Genomic DNA, 25888 nt, shown 5'->3' with positions numbered 1-25888 from the left:
TACAGACTGCAATCAAGTCAAAAGTTCAAGGTGCAATGTCAAGTCGAAGTAGTATATTCTAACTGTATGCATACTCCATGCAACAGTGTACTTTGTAAAGGCAGGTGCAGAATGTACTGATAGTAAAAAAGCAAAAATATGCAGCCTCTGTCTCTCAGTACCTTTACACCAGTGGTATCCTGACCAGCCCTGCTTTTACATTCACCTCAGCTCCAGGAGCTATTCTGGGAGACAGATGACATAAACAGGCCTGATCTAGGCCAGCGTATTACGGGCACAGTGTAATAGCACCAGTGTTGTAAGTCCTTCTGTGTACCCCTTTATGCCAGGTGGGCCACGTTGATAAGAGTGGCCAGTGTGCGTTGGTGCATGCTGGGCTGAAGGGCCATGCAGAAATCATCAACATCTTGTTGGGCCAGGATTGGGGAGCAGAGATCCCCACTGACCAGCAGCAGCACCACGGCAATGAGACTGTAACTGGGAAAACACAGGCAGCACAGCAAGCGGTTACAGCTGCAGCGAGTGTGGGACACACACAGGTACGTAGCAGTTCAAGGTCCTTGTGACAAAACACTCTGCCGAAATTCATTTTTGTTATGTAGAGCACGGTGCCTGTCCTTGCTGGACATAGAGGATTTATTAGATGCGCTTTGCTGTGGTCAAGGTCTGTGAGTGCTTTGGTTTTCTTTCTGCACAGCGAGTGAGCAATGCAGAGGACTGTAAAATTGTGTTTTCCTGCAGGTGGTGAAGAGCTTGCTGGACTTGAAAGATGAACAGCTGGCAGTGCAGATGGACGCTCACGACTCTCTCTGGGGAGAAACGGGTGCATTTCTCCTATCAGTCAGATAAATTTAGCTTTCTCACCTCTTTCTGTCCATCAGTGTGGATCTATGCTCAAGGGGTTTAGAGGTGCATTTTAGGCACACTGCCATTCAGTGCAATGAATGAATATTTAACAGCTAATTTACCTGTATACAAATGCACAGTGAGCTCTTTGAATGGAGCTGCAGGAGTACCCACTTACTGGTTTCAATGTTATGATTTCAGGATGCTCTGGTTAATGTCAAATAGTTGACTGGATTATAAATATACATATATATATATATTTGTTTGTTTTTGGCATCACATTTATCACACAGAACATCTCATCCAGCCACATTTGTAGCATCTAAAAGGCCACTATTATTCAATTGTGATACTTTTACCTCTATCACAGATGTGATAGTGCAGCCTGCAGAATTCTGTTAGGTTCATTTCCTGAAAGCATGTCGGATGAAGCCTGTATCTCTGCCTGCAGCACCATTAGAGTGTAATTCTATTACACAGTCCCCTCCAGTGCTGAGATAGAAAAAGTGAGGGCATGAAATACCCTGTGAAACATTCACCTTTGCATGTACAGTACACTGCTCAGGCCTTGTTTAATGTCTCTGTTTAGTGTTACTATCACCGTCCATTTGCACAGATAAAATGATCAGTCAATGATACAAGTCTCATTACTTAACCAAAGATTTGTACTTCCTCAAGGATTATAATTACCTAAGACATTAGTGTGTGTATCACAGCTTTTGAAAACAAGTATAAGTATATAGTTTTTCGCTGGTTCCCACATTTAAAGCCTCACTAACCCTGTTACTACTTTGTGCAGCTGCACAAAGTCACCTCAAAGACCACAAGACAGTTTAGGTTTTTTCTTTGTCTCATATATGACGATACTTCTCTTTGAAGGCGGTAATATACTATCGATTTGCTCACTGAAGCATGAGGTCACATGAAACATGATGTCATTCATCAAGGATACTTGGAGGTTAGAAAATGGCATCAATACCTTGCCTCTATCCTCAGCTGCTCAGTTAGCTGAAGGACTCACAAAAAATTGCCCATTGTTTGTCAAAGTAGCACTGGCTGTTTAAGGAGGATGTGTGAGTAGAATTCTGGTTGGATCCTTTGTTTGGTTTTGTTGTTGAAGAGGAGGAAGAGAGAAAGCGCAGCTGTCTTTGAGCAATGTCGATCTTTAACACTTGTCAGATGTCTAGGTTTGTTTTAAAACAGAAAATACAACACCTGTGTTTGAATCAAATAGATTATGGAAATGACCAACCTTGTTTTTCTCTCTGTCTCTCACTCCTGCTTCTACCTCTCTCCTAAATGTGTCAATTACATATTTTTCTCCGCCTCGTCGTCTCATCTCTGTGCCGACCCCTCTGTCTGTCAGTGCTGAGCGCGGCAGCAGGAAGAGGGAGGCTGGAGGTGTGTGCGTTCCTCTTGGAAAGGGGGGCAGAGCTGGAGATAGCCAACCGCAGGGGGATGGTCCCGCTGCTTAGTGCCGCTAAACATGGACACACACAGGTGGGGAAGGATCTGGTGCCTGGAACAGGATGTTCTACATGCAACCAGTTATTTCTTTCCCTCATGATAATTTTCCTCCTTTCTCCAGGTTGCAGAGTTGCTGCTGAAGCATAACGCAGATATCAACGTCAATGAGAAGCTGGGCCGCACTGCACTGATGCTGGCTGCCTCTGAGGGCCACCTGAGCACTGTTGAACTCCTGCTGTCAAAGGGTGAGAGTCCCCACCTTCCAAATAATATGTGTGCCCTGTACCAACAGCGTGAACTCCCGGTTAGGATTCCTTCAGTGTTCATTGTACAGGAGGTTTTGACTGGGAGCCGATTTATTCTTTTTCTATTCTTTTATTTATTCTTTGTGGTCCCAGGTGCCTCTCTGTCCTCGGTTGATCAGGAGGGGCTGACTGCAGTAAGCTGGGCCTGTCTGAAGGGACAGAAAGGTGCGGTGCAGCTTCTGGCGGAGGCAGGCGCAGACCTGAACCACCCAGACAGACAGGGACGGACTCCTCTTGACCTTGCTGCCCTTAACGGGGACGCAGACGCAGTGGGTTTCATGCTGTTGTTTGAATGACATCATGTTGTTAATGGAAATACTTTAAAAACTTTGAAATACTTTTATTTGTTTAATAGTAAATATTACTCACCAAAAAAGATGAGTTTTCTTTTTTCCTCTGCAGTTGGGATGTGGTTTATAGTCCTTGGTAAATGTGTACTTGTACCACACGGCTATTTTTGACAAATTAAATAAATCATAATTACGGAAATAATGATGATAATAATTTCCTCTGCAACACAGGATGTCAATTTGCAATCATAGCTCATGTGGAGTAAAAAAAAATTAAATCTGAGCATTTTGACTCCCATTCCTGTCATCTATTGATCAGCAGGAGAGTAATCAAAACTATCTGATAATTAAATATTTTCCAAAATCATCAGGACATAAAGGGGCAGACAGTTTTGCTGCTAATGTCTGCTAATGCAGGGAGGCATACTGTTTGTAATCGACCAAATCACTGAGATATCAACAACCTTTTTATTGCTTGAATCTTGCATTTAAATATGAATATATAATGATATTATTCTATGCACGACCAGGTGCATTGCCTGGTGGAACATGGAGCGGTGCTGGAGAGACCCGACAACAGCAGTACCAGGGGTTCAGACAGGACAGTTGGCTGCCAGAACCCGGCCCTGGTGGCCTCGGTCCTTAAGAAAGGATCCAAGATGGGTATAAACGCCAAGCTTACCATAGAAGCAGAGTAGTAGATCTCACCTCTAGGAAATTCATAGTCAAAAGAAAATGTTCCAAAAACCATTTAATTTTATACGACACAGTTAAACAGCTCCTATATCTGCAGCACAGCATTTAAAATGAGCATAAAGTTGAACACCTCTCAAGCTAAACTCAGAGCTACTCAGAGTGTATTCATATTTGTATCTGACTTGAATCAATGAAGACTCACTTAGATAGATTTGTATTATGTGCTATATATTTGCACCTGCATGCTCTGCATTTATATCACTTTATATTTCAATGCAGCACATTGTTACTCTGTATTCTGCAGCACCTGCAGTTTTACATCCACGTCTCTAACTCCCTCTTCACCTCTCCTTCTTTCCCCCACCCTCGGTCGCTCTCCTTCATCAACCAAAAGGCTACAGAACAGCTCCACATGATCGATCAGGTACATGATTTATGTAAGACACAAAGTGAAAGAGACAAGGCGAGACGCATAATAGAAAGATAAATATTTGTACCCCTCTATCAGGTCACGCTACGTGGGCTATGGCTTCCTCCAAACCAGACATTCTCCTCATCCTGCTGCAGAAGCTGATGGAGGAGGGGAACATGCTTTACAAGGTATGTGGTGGTGTAAGTGTTGTGAAGATGTGGCAAACCTTGCAGCCTTTAACTGGGATAGACTTCAAATGAGGTGTTTAGTGGATTAGTTGTCAGAAATATTCTTCCCCTCTTCCTGTGTGTTTCTCTCAGAAGGGACGCATGAAGGAGGCAGGCCAGCGTTATCAGTATGCCCTGAGGAAGCTGCCTCGCGAGGGGCAAGGAGAGGAGCTGAAAGGGCTCAAAGAACTGCGGGTCTCCCTCTATCTAAACCTCTCCCGCTGCCGCAGGAAAACCAACGTAAGGCCCACAGCAGCAACAAACTGCTCATGCACTATTTAACATCGGCAGGTTTATTAGACACTGAGGGGAATGGCAGGAGGGCTGGCAAGGCAAAGTAGATGGTTCCTGAAGATATATAATTTATCCGTATCAACATAAAAAGATAATGTCAGCACTGGTATAGCTCACTGTAAAAATATCTCTGCTTTTCAGATCTAATTTCAAGTCTCCCTGGTAAACAGAATGTACGTGTAAGACCTGGAAGCAGGTGGTGACATAATGAATAACTGCGTGCTGTTAGTGTTGAGATAGATGTGCGTGGCCCGCAGCCAGGTTTGGAACCCACCCTGGTGATGACAGACGTCCTAACAGACTGTGTAAAAATGCCATCCTTAGGGTCACTGTGGCTGATGAATAATGGAGCAGATAATGTGATGTGATAAGGTCACTCTCCCTGGCAGACCGAGCGCAGTCTCTTTCTCTGTGTCTCAACAGGGGGTTATTTACAGTGGAAGTGCGAGTGGGCCGGCTAAATCCACATATTATATCCGAATGGAGGCAGTAAGGGCCGGCAGAGAGACTACATGATACCGTCATTAAACATTCAACAGCAATGTTCACAATCTCACATTCAAGGCTGCCATTTTGATCTCACTCTCAAGGACAGAATCACAATGTGTTCGTGTCATTAAATATTCACCTGAGAGAGTGATGATGAGAGCAGAAAACAACAAGCAGCTCTCTGTCTGTTTCTCTGCCTCCCTCACTCTGTTCCCAGTCAATAAAAATGATTGCGGCGTGACTTCTGTTTCATTAAACCGGCTTCGATCTTCACATCCATGTAATGAAGATGCAAACACAAACACTACTTTTATTGGAATGGCGTCTGATTATTTGTGCAAAACAAACACTTTGCAGTCTAGTCCCTTAAACACACAGCTGATCATACAGCAGGTTTGTTTGTTACTGTGCAGCATCTAATGTTTAAATCAAATACTAAACGCACTTTCTCTCTGAAAATGCAGGATTTTGGCATAGCTGAGGAGTTTGCAACAAAAGCCCTGGAAATCAAACCAAGGTCTTATGAAGCATATTACGCCAGAGCACGCGCAAAAAGGAGTAGCAGGTATATTAAATATGAAGTGTATTATTTCAGAGCAGTATCATTTTGCTCAATGGAAACTCATTCTTGCGAGAATCAGCAATTCACTGGGAAACTACGTCTCTGTGGCTCTGTAAATTAAGTATTTTTAAAGTTCCTTTGTTCATTCTCTCTGTCCTCCCCAGGCAGTTTGCTGCAGCGCTGGCAGACCTCCACGAAGCAGCACGACTCTCCCCGTCCAACCGGGAGATCCGTCGCCTGCTGGTACGGGTAGAGGAGGAATGCAAACATCATCAGAAGGCATCGAGCAACAACACGGCACAGGGTTACAACAGGGACCCTCACACCCACCACCATCAAGCCACAGAGGAGGAGGCAGACGTCTATTCACAGGGAAGTCTAGAGAGGCAAGTCCCCGCAGAGCAGACTGACGCAGACAAGGATGAAGAGAAGGAGGAAGGTGAGGAGGTGAGCCTGCAGTGTGGGAAAAGCCCTGAGTTTTGGCCTCTGAATCCGTACGCTCCGAACAGGACTCTCCCTGGAAGTGCGGCCTTCAATTTAGGAGATCAGTCGCCATGTTTCCCTCAAGAGGAATACATACAGAACCCACTGTTTGTGGACTTGCCCGAGCCTGTTCCTGTTCCTGTTCCCAACAGGCAGAGCCAGAACCAGGGACTCAGCAGGACTCATCACCACTGCCACTCCCTCCAGTCAGGCAGAGTTGGGGGCAGGCCTCTCTCTCTGTGTGGCCCCTCGAGCCCTCTACCAGGAAGACACATGTCCACTTCACTGAGGCCTGCTCCGGTGCTGGGGATTGACATCGCCCATGGATTAGCCAATGAACACTCTGGACACAGCCCCACTGAGCTCTATCACCCCATGTCCCCCAACAGCTCCTCCCCACCCGGGCCTCTCCAGATGTACCAACCCCGCTCCTCCAGCTTCTCCAGGGGCTCTGACAGACTCTCCACCCACTCTGTGGCTCTGGATGGCCTGGCTCTTGCTCTGGGGTCTAGTATGGATGTTAGAAGAGAGGGTGGTGGAGGAGGAGGAGGAACTGCAGGATCAAGAGGCTCCAGCTCCAGTCAGGCCTCCAGTGGGAATCTGTCGGATGGCGGCAGGCAGCAGGTGCCAGAAGCTCCCTGCCCCATCAAGAGCAGCGGCAGCTTCAAGACAAAGCCAGAGCTTAAGCCTCGGCCCTTCATGGGAGTAATGGACAAATCAGTGCGAGTCCAGGGTCAGCAGACCTCTGGCCTGAGCCGACAGGGGCAGGGAGGAGGGGCGGAGACTTTCAGTATGTCAGTAATGGAGTTTCAAGGGTTAAACAATGAGTTCAAACGAGCTTCATTCCAGGAGCAGCAGAGCCGGGAGTTTGGGGAGCGGATCCAACAGCGAGAGGCGAGAGGCACCACGTCCTCGCAGCTACGCTTCCCTGAAGGAAGACACAGACAGGCGAGCCTCACCAGAGACAACCCGGCTCTGCATATGGCTCCCATCAAACCCAAGCGCTCATTTATAGAGTCCAACGTCTGAATACATCGAAGCACAGATACAGGCTGGTTTTAACAAACTTATGTCCCACATAAGGTAGCAAGGGAGGCTGGTTTGAGAGCAGCTCCCTTCCCTGAGCCTGTTTTGTAGAATAATGCTGCTGCACTGCATTTACAATCTAGAACCAGTGTTCAACTCAGGCTACTTCGCTTTTGCTTACATGTCTACAGCTACACTAGTGTATTCAAGAAAACCAGACATACCTTAAGTAGGGATTTGAAAAAAAAAGTAGTATATTGTCTCAACTTTTAATTTATTATAACAAATATAGAAGTCAGAGAAAGCTTTGTGCACGAATATAAAAAAAACCTCATGCTATTAGTTGCAGGATATGACCATTTCTATTGTCAAGTGTCTTTTAAAAAACATTTATATTTGTACGGTGTACACTATATTTGCAGATTATATATTTCCCTGTAAGTGGTTATCTGTCAGCATTACAGGCTTCAAACGAAATTACTTTGTGTGCTTGAGATTCTTTTTCTTGGTACATTTGATAAAAAAAAGGAGCTGTACATGACATTGTTGGAAACTTCTTGTCATAATCTACTATTGAACTGACTGCTTCAATATTTACAGTATGTTATTTATTTTTGCATAGCAGAGAAACATATTCATATGAAGTGTTTATTGGTTTATTTGGACACAGAGAGAAAGAGAGAGCATTTACACGGGCAGCAGTCGAGGATAGAGAATCTTAAGACTTCTTACAGCTGCTGTATGTCCATAGTTGTCATATACCCCCTTTCATACTATGGATTACAGAATGTTACCACATTATTATTGTGGTATAATAAAATATTAATGGAGGACCACATTTCTACATCTACTTCTTTCACAGTATAATACATAAAATGTTGTAAGCTTCAGAGTGTGTATGGATGGGTAAAGGCTTCACAGTACAACCCAACTTTATCAAACTGACATTTAACCACATCATCAAAATAAAGTACTTGTATAAAAATGCAGACAATGCAATTTCTGAATATTGCACAAATGTCTTCATTAATGTCGCTACATGATTAAAAGCTGGGTATGAGCTTGCACAGGGAAGTAGCGCCTCGTTTCCACATAGCTCTGTGTACGTATGTGAGTTAACCCGAAGTCCTTTTATTCCAACGAGAACCTCCGTGACCTTTAATGTGTTTGTGAAACTCAGATTTTTATTTATTTTTTGGTCTGGTATTAGCTTAAATTCAATAAAAATAATGTGCCACAAGAAGTAAGCATAGAAACAAATTAGCAAACAGATAAATGAATGTAAAACTGCTCTAATTAGGCAAGTTTGATGGCATGTTAAGCTAGCTAACATTGGTAGCATGATAGCTGTACAACATTTAGAGTGCACGCATAGTGGATAAAGATGATGCGCCTGACTGGCTGACCTCCTCGCTAATTTGTCGCCATGCATTATTGGTCTTGTTTTTGTCTTTGTACTGCTCAATGCACATATTCAACACCACTGGACAGTGAAACTAACTTTTCCGCAATTTCTGCGGTGGCGTTTTTATCCATCCGTACAGAGATACAGTTCCTTGTGATGAACACTAGGGGCATACTCTGTATACTACACCCAAATACGGACACCAACCAAACTGGAAACGAGGCGTATAAACCCTAAACTACTTTGGGTGAGCACTATTCCCATAGGGTTTGTATAAGCAAAGTCCTGCAATGACAATCTAAAAATGTAGTGCTTACATACAGACAGTGCAGACAGTGTTTTCAGTAAGCTAATCTACATTACTGATAAGCCTCAGACACTCACAGCTCATTGTTTTTTGTATAAATGCAACCCATTTTAATATACATTGTTCAACAAAATAGCTACCTGGGTAATTAAAATGTTATAATGTACACTTATTATATGTTTTTTTTTAATTAGGATCCTGGAGTGTTGCAGAATTATTTTTTTTTTCATGAGGTGTCTGTTTAGCACTTATAAAGAGCTTTTTTCTGATTAACAGGCCAGAACACTGTCTATTATCAGCCTGAACAAACCATTTGTGCACTAAAATTGACTTAAAGCTAAAGTAAGTGACTGACTGATGAGGAAAGTCTAATATTAGGAGAGGCAAAGAGACCAAGGTCTTTTTCCAAGGAGCTGGCGGACCAAAAAGCAGATGAAAGGCTAATGAATATTAAAGGGACGGTTCACTTCCAAATCAAAAATACAAATTTTTCCTCTTAACCTGTGGTGCTATTTATCATTATAGATTGTTTTGGTGTGAGTTGCCGATTGTTGGAGATATCGGCTGTAGAGATAACCACCTTTTCTTTGATATAATGGAACTAGATGGCACTCGGCTTGTGGCGAAAACTCAACGGCAATGTCTCTTTCCAAAAATCACGTCCCAGTTACTTGAGATAATCCATAGAACTTGTTTTGAGCAGTTTCATGTCGTAACTATTTTCTTTCTTTCACCCAAAATACCTTGCAGGAGGAGGCTTGCATCTTTTCATGGATGGGAGGCTCATGCTTGTGACAGTGCGAAATGTAAACATTAATTGCGTCCTCCTCAGCTGAGCTATAACACTAGCAAGCTCAGTGGTGCTAGGTGAGCTAGCAGTAGATGCACTCCTTGTTCTGCACGGTGATATGATTGGTGGGTTTAGTTTCAGAGAAAAAAGTTCCTAAATGAAACTGCTCACGAGGTCTGTGGATTATCTTGAGTAACTGGGTCATGATTTCTGGAAAGAGACATTGCCATTGAGTTTTTCAAATGAGGGTTTGTTTGTTTTTTGCACTTTGAGCACCACAAGCCAAGTGCCACCTAGTTCCATTATGTTTGAGAGAAGGCAGACATCTCTACGGCCAATATCTCCAACACTCTGCAACTCGGCAGCACCACAGGCAAGAGGAAAAATGTGAATTTTTAATTTTCCGGTGAACTGCCCCTTTAAACTGGCAATAGCTGATTTTTTTGGCCACTTGGGGGCAGCGGACACAGCATTGACATAATAAATTAATATGGTGAACTTGTCAGCAAACAGTTGCTCATTTTTATACATCCAGCAGTCATGGATCAACATTATTATTCAATCGGCCACCTGGTGAATATGAGTCCGATATTCTGTTTTCGCTCTGTGTTTGGTCTCTACCAACTGAGTGAAATACAGTTTAATAAGCTGAAAGTACATTTAGATCTGTTGCTTCAATTTTGCCTTTCTGCTCCCCAGAAGCCAAAAATTGCAGCTTTACAAATGAATGCCAACAGACTTTGGGTAAACTATTTGGGGCACTGTGGGTCAGAGGTCTTTCACATGCTGGTGGCTGGTCTTCCAGCGGCCAATAGCCATCTTCAGGGTGTGATTAGGGGTGAGCAGAGTCGTCAGTAAGGGGAGGTTGGTCATGGGGCTGGAGCGGTTCTTTGTGTTGATCCAGCTCTCGATGGCCTCTCTTTCATAGGAGTATCCATCTGTTAGGAGACGTCCACAGTCATGAGCTGACTCTAACTTATATGTTGTGTCATTATATGTAAATTGTGTAAAAGGAGAGGTGTGCAGGATTTAGCGGCCTCTCGTGGTGAGGACTGCAGATTGCAACCAGCTGAAACTTCTCTGTGCCAAATGTGAAGTCCCAGTTAGGATTCCTAAAGTGGTAATTGTTCAGGGAAGTTTTTACCAGTAGCCGAATTATTCCTAGAGGTCTCTTCCTCTCCAAAACAAACAGACCAGGTGATTTAAACCAGTAAAAACACTGAATAAAGCAGTTTCATGTCTGTCCCGCTGGTCGCAGACGAGGTGCTAGGCCAGCAACTGCTAATGTATTTTTTCTCTGATAACTTAAGATCCAGACGCTCAGAGTGTTTTTACAAGTGACAGAATTATCCACAGAGGTCTCTTCCTCTCCAAAACAATCGGACCTGGTGATTTAAACCGGTAAAAACACTAAATAAAGCAGTTTTACACTAAAAATCTGTGTTTTTCTGGCGTTGTTTGGCTCGTTGCGGAGGGGATACTAACAACTAATAGTAGAAAAGACACTTACTATACTATATTCCATTCATGCCAATATTCAACTAAGTCTTACGCACTTGATTTTTGATTGGTAAAAGGTCTGATCTTTGCTTACCAGCAGCAATGACCGGCTCCCTCATCAGCTCTCTGGTGATTGGACACAGGAACTCATCAGGAATGCCTATACACACTGAATCACTCTTCAGCTCCTCCACTTTCCTCAGGAGTTTACTGCGCAGGCCCACTGACTCTACACACACACACACGCACCAACACAAGCAAGAGACTGAGGAAATGTGCCAGAAGAGAAAACGAGACTTTGTGTGCTCTCGTTAAAATAGAAACCACTGGTGCGACAAGAGGAACAAGCTGAACTGACCCAAACACTAACATATACGCTAATATCAAATTGAACATTTCGAGCATTTGTTATTCATGCATTTAGCACTTTTCACTCTTGGATGGCAAATGTGAGCGTGGGTGAGAGAGAACATGGTGGGAGCAGATCATGTCTGCTGACTGTCTGTCCATTTCAAAGTTAAATACTAAGCAGGCACTCGAGCACATTTTTAGTTTGGATCCTGTTGTTTCAGTAATACTGTGTTGCAGAACATGACTGCCCGAGAAATTAGAAGCACTTATTAAAATTTAGAAATGAATGATCTGATAAAATAAAGAGTTAAACTACAGCTGAACACAAAGCACTTTGTAGACGCCCTGATAATCTTACTGGTACACCGTGTTTCATTTTGTTACGCTGCCTCCTTAGAAGCAAGGCACGCTTATTGATTTCACTCCCACCTTTGAAAAATATGCCTGTTTCTCTGTCTTTTCATCGCAGTGGATAAAACATGTTTGCAACTCAATTCCGTTCTCCAAGTTAGTTCTGCTAAGAAGGTGGGATTCGTGCGACGTTACTAAAAACAGAACAATGTGAACACAAGCTGTCACAGCACTGGAGCTGTGTAAACCGAGGAGTGATTGACAGTCACTGTGGGATGGAAATGACGGCATGGCAATACAACAAACATTTGCTGACAACTACATGACGAAGACCGGCCTAGCGGGGAGACTGGAATCAACAACACTCCTTCTTTAGTCCTGTGGTTGAAAATCCTGCATAAAAAAAGCTGGAAATATACACCTGATGAAGTCTGATAAACAAAAAATTCCCCCTCTCAGACAGCCTTGGAAATAACCAAGACGGCCTTAATATATTAGGTGTAAATCCCCTTTATACCTTATGGGAAATACCGTTTTGGGGATTGGGTTATGTAACTGATGAAGTGCTCCAGATTAAAGTCAGACCGGCTGAAGCCCCAAAGCTGAGTACTTTTGCAGTTGCAGCCTAATATTATGTAATCTTGCTGACTAAAACCCCCATCAACATTCACTCATTCCTTCACCCTTACTTTAATTTAATGTGCCGCCTTTTATCCATGTAAATAGGTACAAAAACCCTAATCCACACACGTCCATGTTCATTCTCACAGGAGACTGGGTGTGTAATACCCATAAGACTGGATTTATATTCTTACATTTTGGACAAAAGCGAGCATTAACACTATAACGAGGCACTGAGGAAGTGGCACTGCACCCGCAGAGCAGTGTGTGACGCTTGTCCTCCTCACCTATGTGCAGCTCTGACGCCAGTGTTTCCTTGGTGAGACTAAGCAGCTCTGTCCCATCTATGTTGTTGGCCATGAATTTGTCCACCAATCCCTCGAGGCCTTCCTCCACCAGCCACGCTGACACATCCCCCTCCGACCAATCGCTGACCAGCAGCCTGGACCGGCCTGCTGAGGTTCTGCCTGTGAGGGTGAGTCAAAGCGAGACGCTCAGACCTTGTCGGCTGCAGCGCCTTTTGAAAAATGGGCAAATATTCTCCATGCAAGACTATCCTGTTATCCTGCTGACTAATTATTGATTAGGGGGCTGCGGCTGGCGTGGCTTGTGTAATGATATAAATAAATGTCTGAAGGTTTCATCGACGTTTTCATTGACACAAGATGAAACTAAAAGGTGAAAAGGAGCTTGTACACTGCAGACAGAAACGCCAGACCAAACTTGGACATTTAGTTTTACTGATACTTTTCACAGGCACTCCAGGGTAATATACTACAGAGTTAGGCATATTTTCTGTCTTCCTACCTTCACTTGATGTCAAAGCAGACAGCTCTAGAACACAAAAAAAGGAATAAGTAACTGTAAACATGAGCAAAGCAAGGCAATCTTTCAGCAAACTTGAGACTGAAGAGCAACAAAGGAAAAAAGGCACTCCTGTGCACACAGCACCTGTGTCCTTCACCACAAGATGAGGTTGTTACATCTCAACACACGGATGAAATAAAAGCTACCAGCAGCTCCTCCACTGGGGCTGCTAAAGATTTAACTAGTGTGTGTGGTTGGCATGTAAAAGCAGCTTCCTGTCAAGTGTCAAATTAAAACAATATTTAAAATAAAAAAAAAACTAACCAGGCAATGACTTCTCGCCTTTCCATCGGACACAATGTTCAGCAAAGGAGGCAGACACAAACACATATTACAAGGCAAAACAAATGAAATTAATCATCAAAATATAAATGTTAATCCATTGGAGTGATGTGTATGTGTGTGTGTGTGTTTCCTACCACGGTCACTGCATCCATCCTCCAGCCTCCAGATGTTTACAGTCTTATCCATAGATCCAGTTGCAATTAGTGGTGAAGTTGGGGAGAAGGCGCATGCCGTCACATACCTGCAGCAGAAGCAGAAAATCACCTGAATGTTGGCTGTGGTAACAATGAAGATGAATGAACTTCCTCTGTATAACAGAAAAAATATGGCTGTCCCGAATACCAATTTCTAGGCTCGGGAGCTTTGAAAGTAATAAAAAAGGAAATATTCAAAACTTGAGGCGGTGGCGGGCTGAACATCACTCTGCACAAGTGCTCATAATAATGGTCTCTGAATCTGAGACAAAGTGCTGTAAAGCAGAAGTGTAGAAACAGCATACTAGCTTGGACAAATTTAATATTTGATTTTTATATTTACAAGATGCAGTGTTTCTGTTGCACAGGTGAGACAGTGATCGGTTCAACGTTGTCATTAGCAGCGGCTGACATCCAACACCGAGCCACCGAGTCACTCATAATGACACCAGAGCTGCAACTATTAGTCGACTAATGGATTAGTTGATCAAAAGAAAATTATTTGCCAACTATTTTGATAAAATATTGATAGTTTTAGTCATTTTTAAAGCAAAAACGTCAAACATTTGCTGGATGTAGCCTCTTAAATGTGAGACTTTGCTGCTTTTCCTTGTCATCTATAAAAGTAAACAGTCTGGGTTTTGGACTGTTGGTCGACACATTCATTGTAATTTGAAGGCGTCACTTTGGACTCTGGGAGACTGTGATGAGCATTTTTCTTTCATTTTTTATTTTTATTTTTTTAACTTTAAAGCCTAAACCAGTGGTTCTCAAATGGTGTGCCGTCGTGCAAATCCAGGTGTGCCGTGGGATTTTGTGATAACCACACATTATCATTGAAATATTCAACTGCGCTTATACAAAAAGTTATGAATGAATTTTTAATTGACTGTATCAGTATTTTGTGCACACCCATTTCCTAATAAAGAGTCAAACTCTACCTTAAAAAATTATCTAATTTGATTTAATTAAAAAAGAACTTCACAGGGAACCTATATGTCACCGTTCAAGTGAGGGAATTATAAGTGTGTGACACATCATTACCATTATCTCACATTATTTCCTGTTTATTTTTTAAAACAGTTTCAAATTAATTCTTGAATCATTTTTGTTAATAAATATTTCATGAGTAAGTAAGTTTCTCACGGTTGGTTGTCAATTGTTGCTTGATATTAGTAAACAAACATTTATGTTGTAAGAGCGATAAAACACATTATAGAGGCTATGGTCCACAGATACAAATACAAGTGTGCCTTGAGATTTTGGCTTGCTCTTTGGTGTGCCTTGGAAACAAAAAGTTAAAAAACCACTTGACGAAATAATTAATTGATTAATCATAAAGTATAATCGACAGATTAACTGATAGTGAAAATAACCGTTAGTTACAGCCTGGCTCAACTCTGTCATTAAACCTGTAAATAACCCTTGGATGAGATCAGCCATATGATGGCCGTCACTGTATGTGTGTGGGCAGAATCTCATGATAAAAGAGAAAGAGAGCAGGGTGACGAGGGGCTAAATCAACACTGCGCAGCTCTGCAATGAAATAAGATTTTACCCATTTTTAAATATTAAAAAATAGGTCAAAATAGAACTAACTGACTGCCAACTAAATCATTATGTGGTGGTCAATGCTGATATCGTGCCGGCCACCACAAATAAATCCATTTGTGTATTTTCTTTATAGTCATTTCTAAAAGAAATAAAAAAAGAAACAACAATGAATATCTGACTCACAAAACTGAAAACCATATACCTACCCAACAAACGAATAGTCAAATATTCAGGTTAAGCCCTGGAAATAAGGACTAGAAGGACTAAAAAAGAAACTTATCCAATGAAATGCATCAGTCAAAGGCAAAAACTCCTAATATATAAATTAAAAAGACACGGCAAGACGACTGAACTTGGAGAAAAATGTTTAAAAAAGGGCATAAAACAAAAAAATCTGTAAAAGTAAGTAGTAGGAACTAACTTTAAGGATAACAGTGATTGCACTAGATCCTCGAGCAGGTCCATTTAAAGTGTTCACAAACTGAAGCCAAAAGTCTAAAATCTTAGTCCTGCTTCGCAGCAGCTGTAAGTGCTCTGCCTGAGCATCTGAGGCAGCAGCTTGGGCTTTACGGGGTTAAAAGAGGCTCAATACCAGACCTAAATATGTGGCAGTGATGCAAATGTTCTCCATCAGAGGGCCAATTCAGTGATGGCTTACCACGTCAAAGGCTGCGCTAAAGATCTAAATAAGGATTAAAACGAAATTTTCAGTAGATTCAAGAAAGTCAAAGCAACGTTAATGAGGACAATCTCTCTGAAACCTAAGCTGGATTGCTGAGAAATGTTGATCCACAAAAGCTAGTTGGCTTCAATCAACATCTTTAAAAACCTCCAATAAGAATTCAGAGAAAGGCACACACCAACTCAACCTCAAGATAACACTCACACTGTTATGTTATCAGTTTGTCTCAAGTCAAATGAGTTTCCTGGAGGCATTCTGTCGAGTGTTGTGATTTATCCACTCTCTCTCAACTTGCCTCATCTACTTCCACTTCAGTTAGTGATTTTGCAAAATGACTTTCATTTGCCCCACTGAAAGGAAGTGAGCTGCTTGCCTCTCAATCACAGGTGGCTGGATGGACTTAAATAGCTTGTAAGTGTGATCATTCAGCTGTGGCTCATGTGTAAGTGTATGTGTATGTGCAGGGGGGGGGGCACGGTGATAGCAGTCCAACCTTTTTCTGCAAATGCTAAATGCGTGCTTTGTGCCCACACTGGGTCATCACGGTACTCTCTGTGGTGTCTCTGCCTTCCCCACAAGTGAGATCTTGTTGTAAATGTCTGACATTAACCCATGTTTTATATCACCGAACAATTTGTGGTATCAAAACCTTGTAAAACTAGCCTCCGTGTGACCTCTCATCATATTTGTCCATTTATTAAAAAACAAAAAAGGTCCAGAAATGCAAATTATACGACCATTAGCTGTGTTTTTTTTTTCCAGTTTTAGTATTGTAAATCATCGTGCAGTGGATTTTCCCCAGAAATATGTTTATTGAAGACAGACTCAGCTGGTGTATGTTTGTAAACAGAGGAGTTTCCGCCAGTTGCCAGAGAAACTGTGTGAAAGACCTCTTTTAAGAATTCAGCACAAACAACATCAAGTGTGTAAATGGTGCATTATAAGTGTTTTTTAGTGTTGTATCACAAAAACACATTTATAATTCTGATAAATCTACGTTTTAAAGATATACTATGCAGGATTTTCCGAAAATAAATAAATATATATATATATATATATATATATATATGTATATATATATGTATGTAGAGACTCATAAACAAGTAATCCCAATTAATCATCTCTTATGACCCACTAGAAGTGTGGGGCGGCGTATTTTACTGTAGAGACTGCCCTCTGACTGTATTTTCTTATTTCCAGTGAATAGAGAATAGGGAGATTTATAGGCGTGTACCTCCATGGCCCTCAGGTGAGGTCAGGGCTTTATAAAACGGTAGTGACCAGGTGCCAGAACATAAGCAGCAGGCATCCAAGAGACACAGCACAGAAAGAAAACACCAATATAGTAAGGCAAAACGCCAGCTCATAGACTTTAAGAAATAATGCACATCACTAGTGTGACAACTGTTGGTTTATGGGCTGCCATTTTAAAGCCTTGAGTTTGAAATTTAGGCCATCACCATCTTGGTTTTTTGGAGCCAGAAGTGACCATATTTGGATGAGAGGGTTAAATATGCATTACTTTGGGCTTTAATAAAATGTAAACAGGTGAGTTATAAAATATTCACACCCCGTACAGTTGTCATTAAGCGGAAAATTAGCAATAGATACCGAAACGGTTTCTCGTACCAGGCAGTAAATATGTGTATTTCTGCTGTAACGTTGGGCATTTTAAAGTGGGTGTCTATGGGAATGTACTGTTTTGGAGCCAGCCTCAAGTGGCCATTCAATGAACTGCAGTTTTTGGCACTTGTGCATTAGCCTCGGAGGTTGACACTTGTGCTAGACAAGGGTGAATCTGGGATGAGCTTTTACTTTCACTGGAAAACATGTTTCCAACCAGTGACCATCAGTCCTGCATGGTATACCTTTAAATATTCAACAGTTTCCATTGTGACAGATTTTATTTAAATGTAACTCAATATTGGAATTTTGATAAGATACAAATATGTGAAAGAACATTAAAATATTAAATTATTTTAAAGTAAATTTAATAACCACCTGCGAGATAATCTGTCTGGCAACATGAAAGAGAAACAAACATATTTACTTTGGGACTTTGACAAATTCATGCTTATATCCAAAGAGAAAATCCAGCGAACAAAATGTAACCACATAAAAAAGTGAGTATTTACCTCTCATGCTGGTTCAGTGTGTAAAGCAGAACTGCATTTTTCTGCAAAAAGACAAAGTGTATCTTAAATATCTCCAATCAAGATGCGAACATTATGTTATAAATGGACCAGTATATAATGTGGTAAAACCTCTTACTAGTACGTGATACAGTGAGAAGGAGAAGTACTTACAGCGTCATAGACTGTGACAGTTTTGTCCACAGAGCTGAGGGAAACAGAAAAGTAAATTGTAGCTATGTGAGCAATATTTTAAGTAATCAACTCTCTGGTACAGCATATTCAGATCCATGTTGACTCCATGAGGAATAAAGCGATCCATGTCTCCCTCCAGTGGTTAAACTGCAGTACTGCGCCCTTGTAGCTGTTGTAGCTGCCAGTGGTGGACTACTTAAAAAAAGTCATAGCAAGTAATCTATATTTTATGCCAATTTCTTGATTCTAAATAGGTCAAAACATGGGTACTGATCTATTTAGGATCAAGAGATGATGTAAAATATAGATTTAGCATATGGCTTGCAATTTCTTGGGAATTATTGGGAGGGAAGCAGGATGCTTAGAAATCTTTTCCACATGTCCGTTAAAGGAGCGTACAGGTGGTTTTGTATAACGACTGCTGATGGTTTCTCAAAGTGTGCCAGAAGATTTTAGTTTTTTTCTTACACCCAGGCAGCCATTGGTTAAAAAGGAATTTGAGACTTGCTTTGTCAGAGTTCTCTTATTATTGTATTACACTGGCATGGTCAGAAAACATTGGCTAAAATCAGTCTAAAAACTCCACATAAACTTTGGGAAATGGTTTTCAGAAATGTATAGAATACATACAATCTGTATTTAGAGGTTAAAACAGTCACCAATACGCTTCCTTAACCTTCATAAAGATCTTACCCAGACACAAGCAGCTGCCCATCTGAGGAGTACGCACAGGAAAGGACCGGAGCCGACTGGCCGGTCAATGTGTGCAGGAGCTGCATCTTATAGCCTACAAGAGAGAGAAACAACTGTAGTTACACACACGAGTCAAATATTCCACCTGACAAATATTCTGACAAACTGATCAGACAGCCGTATTACAGGAATTACCTTTTTTATGAAGCTTGAATTGTGCTGCAGGGCATGAATGTTAATGTTACCTTGATAAAATAAAACTATAAACAAATACAAGCACTTAACAGCATGAAAAACACAGAAAGACTTAGACTGGCAGCTGCTCTGAATTTCTTTGAAATGAAATGTGCTTTTCTTTGGCAGCCGCAGTGATTGGTCTTGATAAACTGATGTTGATATATTACAACCAAATGAAGGGTTGTGCCTCTGAGGGCTGTAATCAGACTGACGTTTGTTGATACAGAAACTGCACACATCAATATTCAGCCTCAGACTCTCGTTTCTAGACAACGACCGAATGTGCAGAGCTGTGCCTTGAATTGTCCGCTGATAATAAAACCTCACAAACGACAACATGATGGTCAAATTCTGCCTTGTATGGCGGCACTTTATTAACTATACAAAAAGTTTGTGACACAGGGACAATGTGTGTGGATAACCCCGGTTTACAATTGTAGCTGATAACCACAGGAGGCTGTAATTATAATGGAGAGGATCATATGAGCTACAGAGAGAGTGATCTTCCTGTATGCTAAGACAGGTAAAAATGTCGCTGTGACTCAAGGTTGTTATAGTTAACTATAACTTAACTAAAAACTAAAACTAGGTGTGAGAAAACATTTTAGTTAACTGAAATAAAAATAAAAACTAGACTTAAGAAAAAAATGAAAACTAACTGAACTTACAAAACTAACAAAAAATAAATAAATTCAGGGAATGTCTTTAGTCTTAGTCTTTTTATTTTGTATACCTATTCAATACCTATTCTGAACTTCTTCTGAATATCTTGCCACTGACAAAAACTTCCCATATTATAATAAAAAAAACTTAAACTAATACTGAGAGTAATAAAAACTAAACTAAAACTAAACATTTCAAAACCATAAAAACTAAACTGAAACAAGAAATCCAAAACTAACTTAAACTAAACTGATTTGGAAATAAAAATGAAAAACAAAACAAAAACAAAAAATAATAAAAAAAAAAAAAAAAAAAAAAGTATAATAATTCTCTTCTACCTCCAGAGTTGAACTTGTTAATGACCCAGATCTTCAGGAGACTGTCTTGCCCACAGGACGCCAGATGAAACTGCACGACTTGACCACCTAATACGAAAACAAAAAAAACCCATCAAAGTAAGAAAATACATGTCACATGACACCAAAGAAATCACAGACTGTACTCAATCTTTCGCAATCAACAATCAGTCGGTAGATGTTACTGTCCCCCTGCAGTGAAATTAGACGAATGCCAAACAGTTCAGCTGTGCTCATGACTGATGTGATTTTAACAAACCTTAAAGAATGGTGGATGTCAATATTACAGGACTGTCCCATCCAATACCTTCATCTTCTAAAAGAGAGGATGTGTGTGCAGTGTCTGTTTCAAGATTATGACATTATGTTCTGTAACTTGGAAACACACAAGCTCAATGTAAAAGTGATACACCATTGGGCTGATAATATCGATTGAATTTGGCTCATCAGAGATAATGTGATAATGAACCTTGTTTTTCTGAATAATAGTTTAATAGTTGTGCTTTAAATTATAGTTATTCATATTCATTTAATTTCCAGTAAATTACTGGCCAAAATTAGATGTTTAAGGACAATTCACCCAAATCAAAACTATTCCTTTATCTGTAGTGCTAATTACTAATATATCAACTTAGAATGTTTTGGTGTGAGTAAATGAGTGCTGGAGATATCGGCTGTAGAGATGTCTGCCTTCTCTCCAGAGTAATGGAACTAGATGGTTCTCGGCCTGTCGTGTTCAAAGTGCCCAAAAAGTACATTTAAAAAACTCAACAGCAATGTCTCTTTCCAGAAACCATGACCTGGTTAATCAAGATAATCTACAGACCTTGTTACAGCTGAGGTAGAGGTCATTAATATTTACTTTTTAAAAAAAAACCATATATACATAATTGTTTTTCTTTTATTGAGTGAGCATGATTCTGAAAACAATACAGTTCACATTTCACATGTAACATAATCATCGTTTCTTCTTCTTCTTACAAAAAAAAATCATATTTCATGATTTACTCCTGTTTATTGCTCATCCACAAATACAATGCAGTAATACACAGTCATCATCACATGAGATGTTTAATCCTCACCCACACAAGCTTATACATACTTATTGCATACTTGCACACATACAGACACCCACTCAGATGTCATTAATGTTTACATCTCGCTCTGTCACGATCACAAGCCTTTCGTGAGTAGATGCACGCCTCCTCCTGTGCAGTGATACGGTTTGTGGGTGTAGTTCAATAAAAAGAAAATAGTTCCTACATGAAACAGCTCACAACAAGGTCTGTGGATTATCTTGAGTTTTCTATCTACTATCTTGATTTTTTTGGTGCTTTGAGCTCCACATGCTGAGTGCCATCTAGTTCAGTTATATTTGAGAGAAGGCAGACATCTCTGCGGCCGATATTTCCAACACTCCAACTCACACCAAAACAATCTAGACTGATAATTAGCACCACAGGTAAGAGGAGAAATATGTATTTTTGATTTGGGGGTGAACTGTCCTATATTTACCGACAAACATATAATTCAGGTTTTAATCCGTCCGAAACACTTGACTAAGTCGTGCGCCACAGAGCGACCGATAAACACACAGCAATGGTTCTCACCACTGAGGATGCTGGGAGCGAAGGTGCAGCAGGTGACACCCAAGTCGTGGGCGTTTTTCTCTGCATGGAGCTGGTTCATGTTCAGGTCCCACAGACGCAGGTCTCCGTAGGTGGAGCCAGTCATGAACACCTGACTGCAGGGGCTGAAGGAGCAGGCTACCATTGTCGTGTCATTCACTCCTCCGGTCCTTCACAAACACAACAAACAGCAGCTGCATCAGCAGACGCATCTTTTATAGCCATTGTTCCAGTATAACAACATATGAAACAGAACACTGTCGGGACAGTGCAAATAATATAGCATGTAACAGCAAACAGTGGTGTGATGAGAGATGTTTGCACTAAGGTTTCAGCTCATTTTGCAGGCTATGAGAGCCTTGTGCTGTACACCTGTATAAACAGTGGGCCTGCAATTCATAAATTATCTTCATTATCTTAATCTGCTGAGTACTGATTAGTTTTTTAATTAATCAATCATTTAGTCTATAAAATGTCAAAACATAATGAACTACAAAAATCTGAAACCAAATCACCCTTGTAATTAATCATCAAAATGTTTGCCAATTAATTTCCTGTTGATTGACGAATTGCTTCAGCTCTATAAAAATGCAAGCTATGAAATGTACCTGAGCAGCTTTTTGGATGGAAAATCCCACAGAGCCAAAGTGCCATCTGATGCACCAGAAACCAGGTGGGCAGAGTCAGGAGACAGCGCACAGATCCTCACAGGACTACGACCTGGATGCTGCAGGACGGCCTCAATCTCGCCCGTGACCATGGACCAGACCATCGTGGTTGCATCAGTCGAACACGAGGCAAGAAACTGTCCGCAGGTGCTGAAGCAGCAGCAGTGGACGCCGTATCCATGTCCTGACAACGGGGAGAAGGGCAGCTCAGAGAAGTCACGGGTGCTGTATATCCTGAGAGTTTTGTCTCCGGAGCATGTGGCAAGCAGCGTGCCAGAGAAGGCACACCAGTTGACATCGTCTCGATGGGCTTGTAAAGTGCAAATCAGAGACGTCATTTGGAGAGACGGTCCTGAAGTTCACACAGAGGGGACAAGAGAAACATTATATGTGGGGAAACAGGTTCATTTAAATCTAAATATCTGGGTGTCATATTCACTGAGCCTTGATATAGTAACATATTACATCGTAAATCCAATTTCATGAGTCCTGAATTTGAAAAACACATAAGAATAGATTAAATTAAAGACTCATTATGTGTTCCATCCTGATGACTTAACATTGTTCCCCTTTACCGGACTGCTTTAATCTTTTGGGCCATGTCCTTCAGGTCAAGTCACTCTTTCAGGTCTCAACACTGACCATTAACCATAAACAGCATTAGAACTGAAATGATTAGTAGGTTAATCAGTTTGTTGATTGACAGAAAAAAAACTGACAGACTGAATGAATGGTTTAATTCATTTATCAAGCAAAAATGCAAAACGTGTATGTTCTGGCTTCTAAAATATGAGAATCTGCCACTTTTCTCTGTTTTATATTGCTGTAAATTGAAAATGCTTGGTTTTAGACAAAACATGATGTCAACTTGCTTTCAGAAATTGTGAGGTGTGTTTTTCTTTGCTATTTTATGACAATAAGTGATAAATTATTTGATTGTTTTAAAAAAGGAAATAATTGTTAGCTACAGCAATAAACAGCATTTGGACATTTTCTTTTCACAAAGCTGTGCAGATAGTGCTTTACATAGCTGAGACCACATCACTATAAAGACATGTCTAATAACTGAACATTTAAGACAAGTGGCAAAGTTTTGTCTGTCACTGACTGTTTTTATTGATTTTTCTACTTGAATTGGGATTTTAACAGGTTCAAAGTTAAGAGATTTAGAGGATTTTACTTTTATTCCCCAAGTCCAATCTTCAGGGAGTCAAATCTCACAAAGGTTTTCTGGCCTATTTTTCAGGTTTGACTGGAGTGAAAGTTCAGAGTTTAAAGCTCATTAGTGACCATTAGTTATTTGACTTAAGCCCAACATTTCAATAAATATTAAAGATTTAAAAAAAAAAAAAAAAAAGTTACTTGACTTAAGGTATATTATAGTAAGTTAGCAGTGGTGTACAAAGTATTAAATTATTTTATTTAGGAGAAAGTAGCAGTACTGTAGTGTAATACTTTGTCTGTTTGTACAATTTATTGTCATCAGAATATTCTATAAGTACCAAAAGTAAAAGTACTCACTATGCAGACTGGCCCATTTTAGAAAATGAATATTACAATATTGGCTTTTATTTATTTTTTTATTTTTTAAAGGTTGCAGCTGGTAAAGGTGGGGCTCATAATTCCCCCCTCACCTTGTCTTATTTTAAGCTATAATAATACACAATATTTATTTTAGTTGTTGACTTTATTAAGTACTATCAATCTGAATCTGCAAACTAACTATTAGCTATGACAGATAAAAGTAGTGGAGTAAAAAGAGCAATATTTCCTTCTGAGATACAGTGAAGTAAATAAAGTATTGGAAAATGGAAAGTAACCTTAAAGGTGTATTTAAATACAGTACCTGAGTAAATGTACTTAGTTAATAGTGTTTATTTCTACCATTGTCAGAGTTTGTGTCGAGCAGCACCTAGTTTACAATGTCTCATTCAAATTCAACAGCAGACCATAAAAAAGGATATACTAGTTCTCTTTGCTTTTTTTAACAAATCTGGAGAAAAATAAACACATGCTGGGCTGTCACACATTTTACTGGCAGACAAAGAAAAACCAGCAGACAAACACCAGTAAAGCCACAGGGACTGTGTGGCTGTGGAGACTGTAGCTAAGGCTAAAGCTAACAGTGCAGCACAGGAGCAACTTTCTACGTCATGTTTTAAAGTCAAATATTTTTCAGCAGCGGGAAACAAAGTGTGACAACAAACAGCCTGAAATCAAAACTCAGACGGTAAATCAAATAAAATATATCTGTAATGTTAGCTAAGTCTCCTCACAGCAGCGTACTGTACCTTTCTCCTCCGCCGTGTTGTCTGTTCTGCCGAATGTTGTTTACTTCCGCATCGATCAGCTGACCGTGACGTAAGCGCGTTGCGTCACCGTTTAATTGGTGTCTGGTGACTTGCAGAGCTCTGAGGACTAGTAATGAAGTGGTGAAAGCAAGTGAGCTCATTTACTGAAGTGATGCACTTAGGTACAGTTTTGAGGTACTTGTAGTTAACTTGAGTAACTGACGTTTTCTGCTATTTTATACTTTTATTTCACCACTATTCAGAGAAAAATATTGTGGTACTTTTTACTCCACTGCATGTAGCTGTACATTGGCATGCAAAGGTTTGGGCACCCCTGGTCAAAATTTCTTTTACTGTAAACGGTTAAGTGAGTAGAACTAAACTAATCTTCAACAGGCATGAAATAAAAGCTGACACGTGATTTTCAATTCTTTTCAGCAAGGTTAGTGTATTAATTTTTGTTTTGTACAATTTTAGAGTGAAACAAAAAACAAAAAGAACACCATGCAAATGTTCGGACACCCCAAAGAGCACTCAGATAACTTCTACCAGGGTCTCAGACCTTAATTAGCTTGTTAGGGCTACAGCTTGTTCACAATCATTGTTAGGAAAGGCCAGGTGATGCAAATTTCAAAGCTTTATAAATACTCTGCGTCCTGAAACCTTGTCCCTACAATCAGCAGCCATGGGCTCCTCTGAACAGCTGCCTAGCACTCTGAAAACTAAAATAACTGATGCCCGCAAAGCAGGAGAAGGCTATAAGAGGATAGCAAAGTGTTTTAAGGTAGCTGTTTCCTCAGTTCACAATGTTATTAAGAAATGGCAGTTAACAGGAACTGTGGAGGTCCAGCTGAGATCTGGACGACCAGGAAAACTTTCTCAGATGGGTGCTCGTAGGATTTTTAGAAAGGAAACAGTGACTCAAGTAACCATTAGTTACAACCAAGGTATGCAGAAGACCATCAGACCATGGGTGCCACTCCTGTCAGGTAAAAACAGGAAACTGAGGCTACAGTTCACA

At 40.7% G+C, this 25888-nt stretch overlaps 2 protein-coding genes across 5 annotated transcripts in view; one reads left to right on the top strand and one right to left on the bottom strand.

The window, feature by feature from the left end:
• Positions 1–7599, top strand: part of LOC126389806 (protein TANC1-like) — a 42251-nt gene extending 34652 nt beyond the window's left edge. Inside the window, exons 19-29 of the mRNA XM_050043712.1 lie at positions 330–539; positions 742–823; positions 2213–2346; positions 2435–2558; positions 2712–2887; positions 3439–3571; positions 3999–4028; positions 4113–4204; positions 4337–4483; positions 5491–5591; positions 5753–7599. Of these exons, the coding sequence (XP_049899669.1) occupies positions 330–539; positions 742–823; positions 2213–2346; positions 2435–2558; positions 2712–2887; positions 3439–3571; positions 3999–4028; positions 4113–4204; positions 4337–4483; positions 5491–5591; positions 5753–7100 (2577 nt within the window). The 3' untranslated portion in view covers positions 7101–7599. The remainder of the gene's footprint in view (positions 1–329; positions 540–741; positions 824–2212; positions 2347–2434; positions 2559–2711; positions 2888–3438; positions 3572–3998; positions 4029–4112; positions 4205–4336; positions 4484–5490; positions 5592–5752) is intronic.
• A 1424-nt stretch (positions 7600–9023) lies between these two features.
• Positions 9024–24937, bottom strand: wdsub1 (WD repeat, sterile alpha motif and U-box domain containing 1). 4 transcript variants are annotated; one of them, XM_050043669.1, is made up of 13 exons: positions 24868–24937; positions 22517–22928; positions 21891–22078; positions 20263–20349; positions 19025–19118; positions 18311–18344; positions 18140–18180; positions 13709–13815; positions 13554–13571; positions 13230–13256; positions 12710–12889; positions 11194–11328; positions 9024–10537 (listed from the first exon to the last, which is right to left on the bottom strand). In XM_050043669.1, the coding sequence occupies exons 2-13, from the start codon at positions 22912–22914 to the stop codon at positions 10368–10370; spliced, it is 1479 nt and encodes a 492-aa protein (XP_049899626.1). In that variant the 5' UTR covers positions 22915–22928; positions 24868–24937; the 3' UTR covers positions 9024–10367. The 4 variants fall into 4 exon arrangements, with proteins under 4 accessions (XP_049899626.1, XP_049899655.1, XP_049899635.1 ...); XM_050043698.1 differs by lacking the exon at positions 11194–11328; XM_050043678.1 differs by lacking the exon at positions 13554–13571.
• Between the last annotated feature and the right edge of the window lie 951 nt (positions 24938–25888).

Source organism: Epinephelus moara, chromosome 1, assembly GCF_006386435.1.
Source record: "Epinephelus moara isolate mb chromosome 1, YSFRI_EMoa_1.0, whole genome shotgun sequence".
In the NCBI taxonomy this organism is placed as follows: domain Eukaryota; kingdom Metazoa; phylum Chordata; class Actinopteri; order Perciformes; family Serranidae; genus Epinephelus; species Epinephelus moara.
This window is presented reverse-complemented; position numbering and strand designations above follow the sequence as displayed.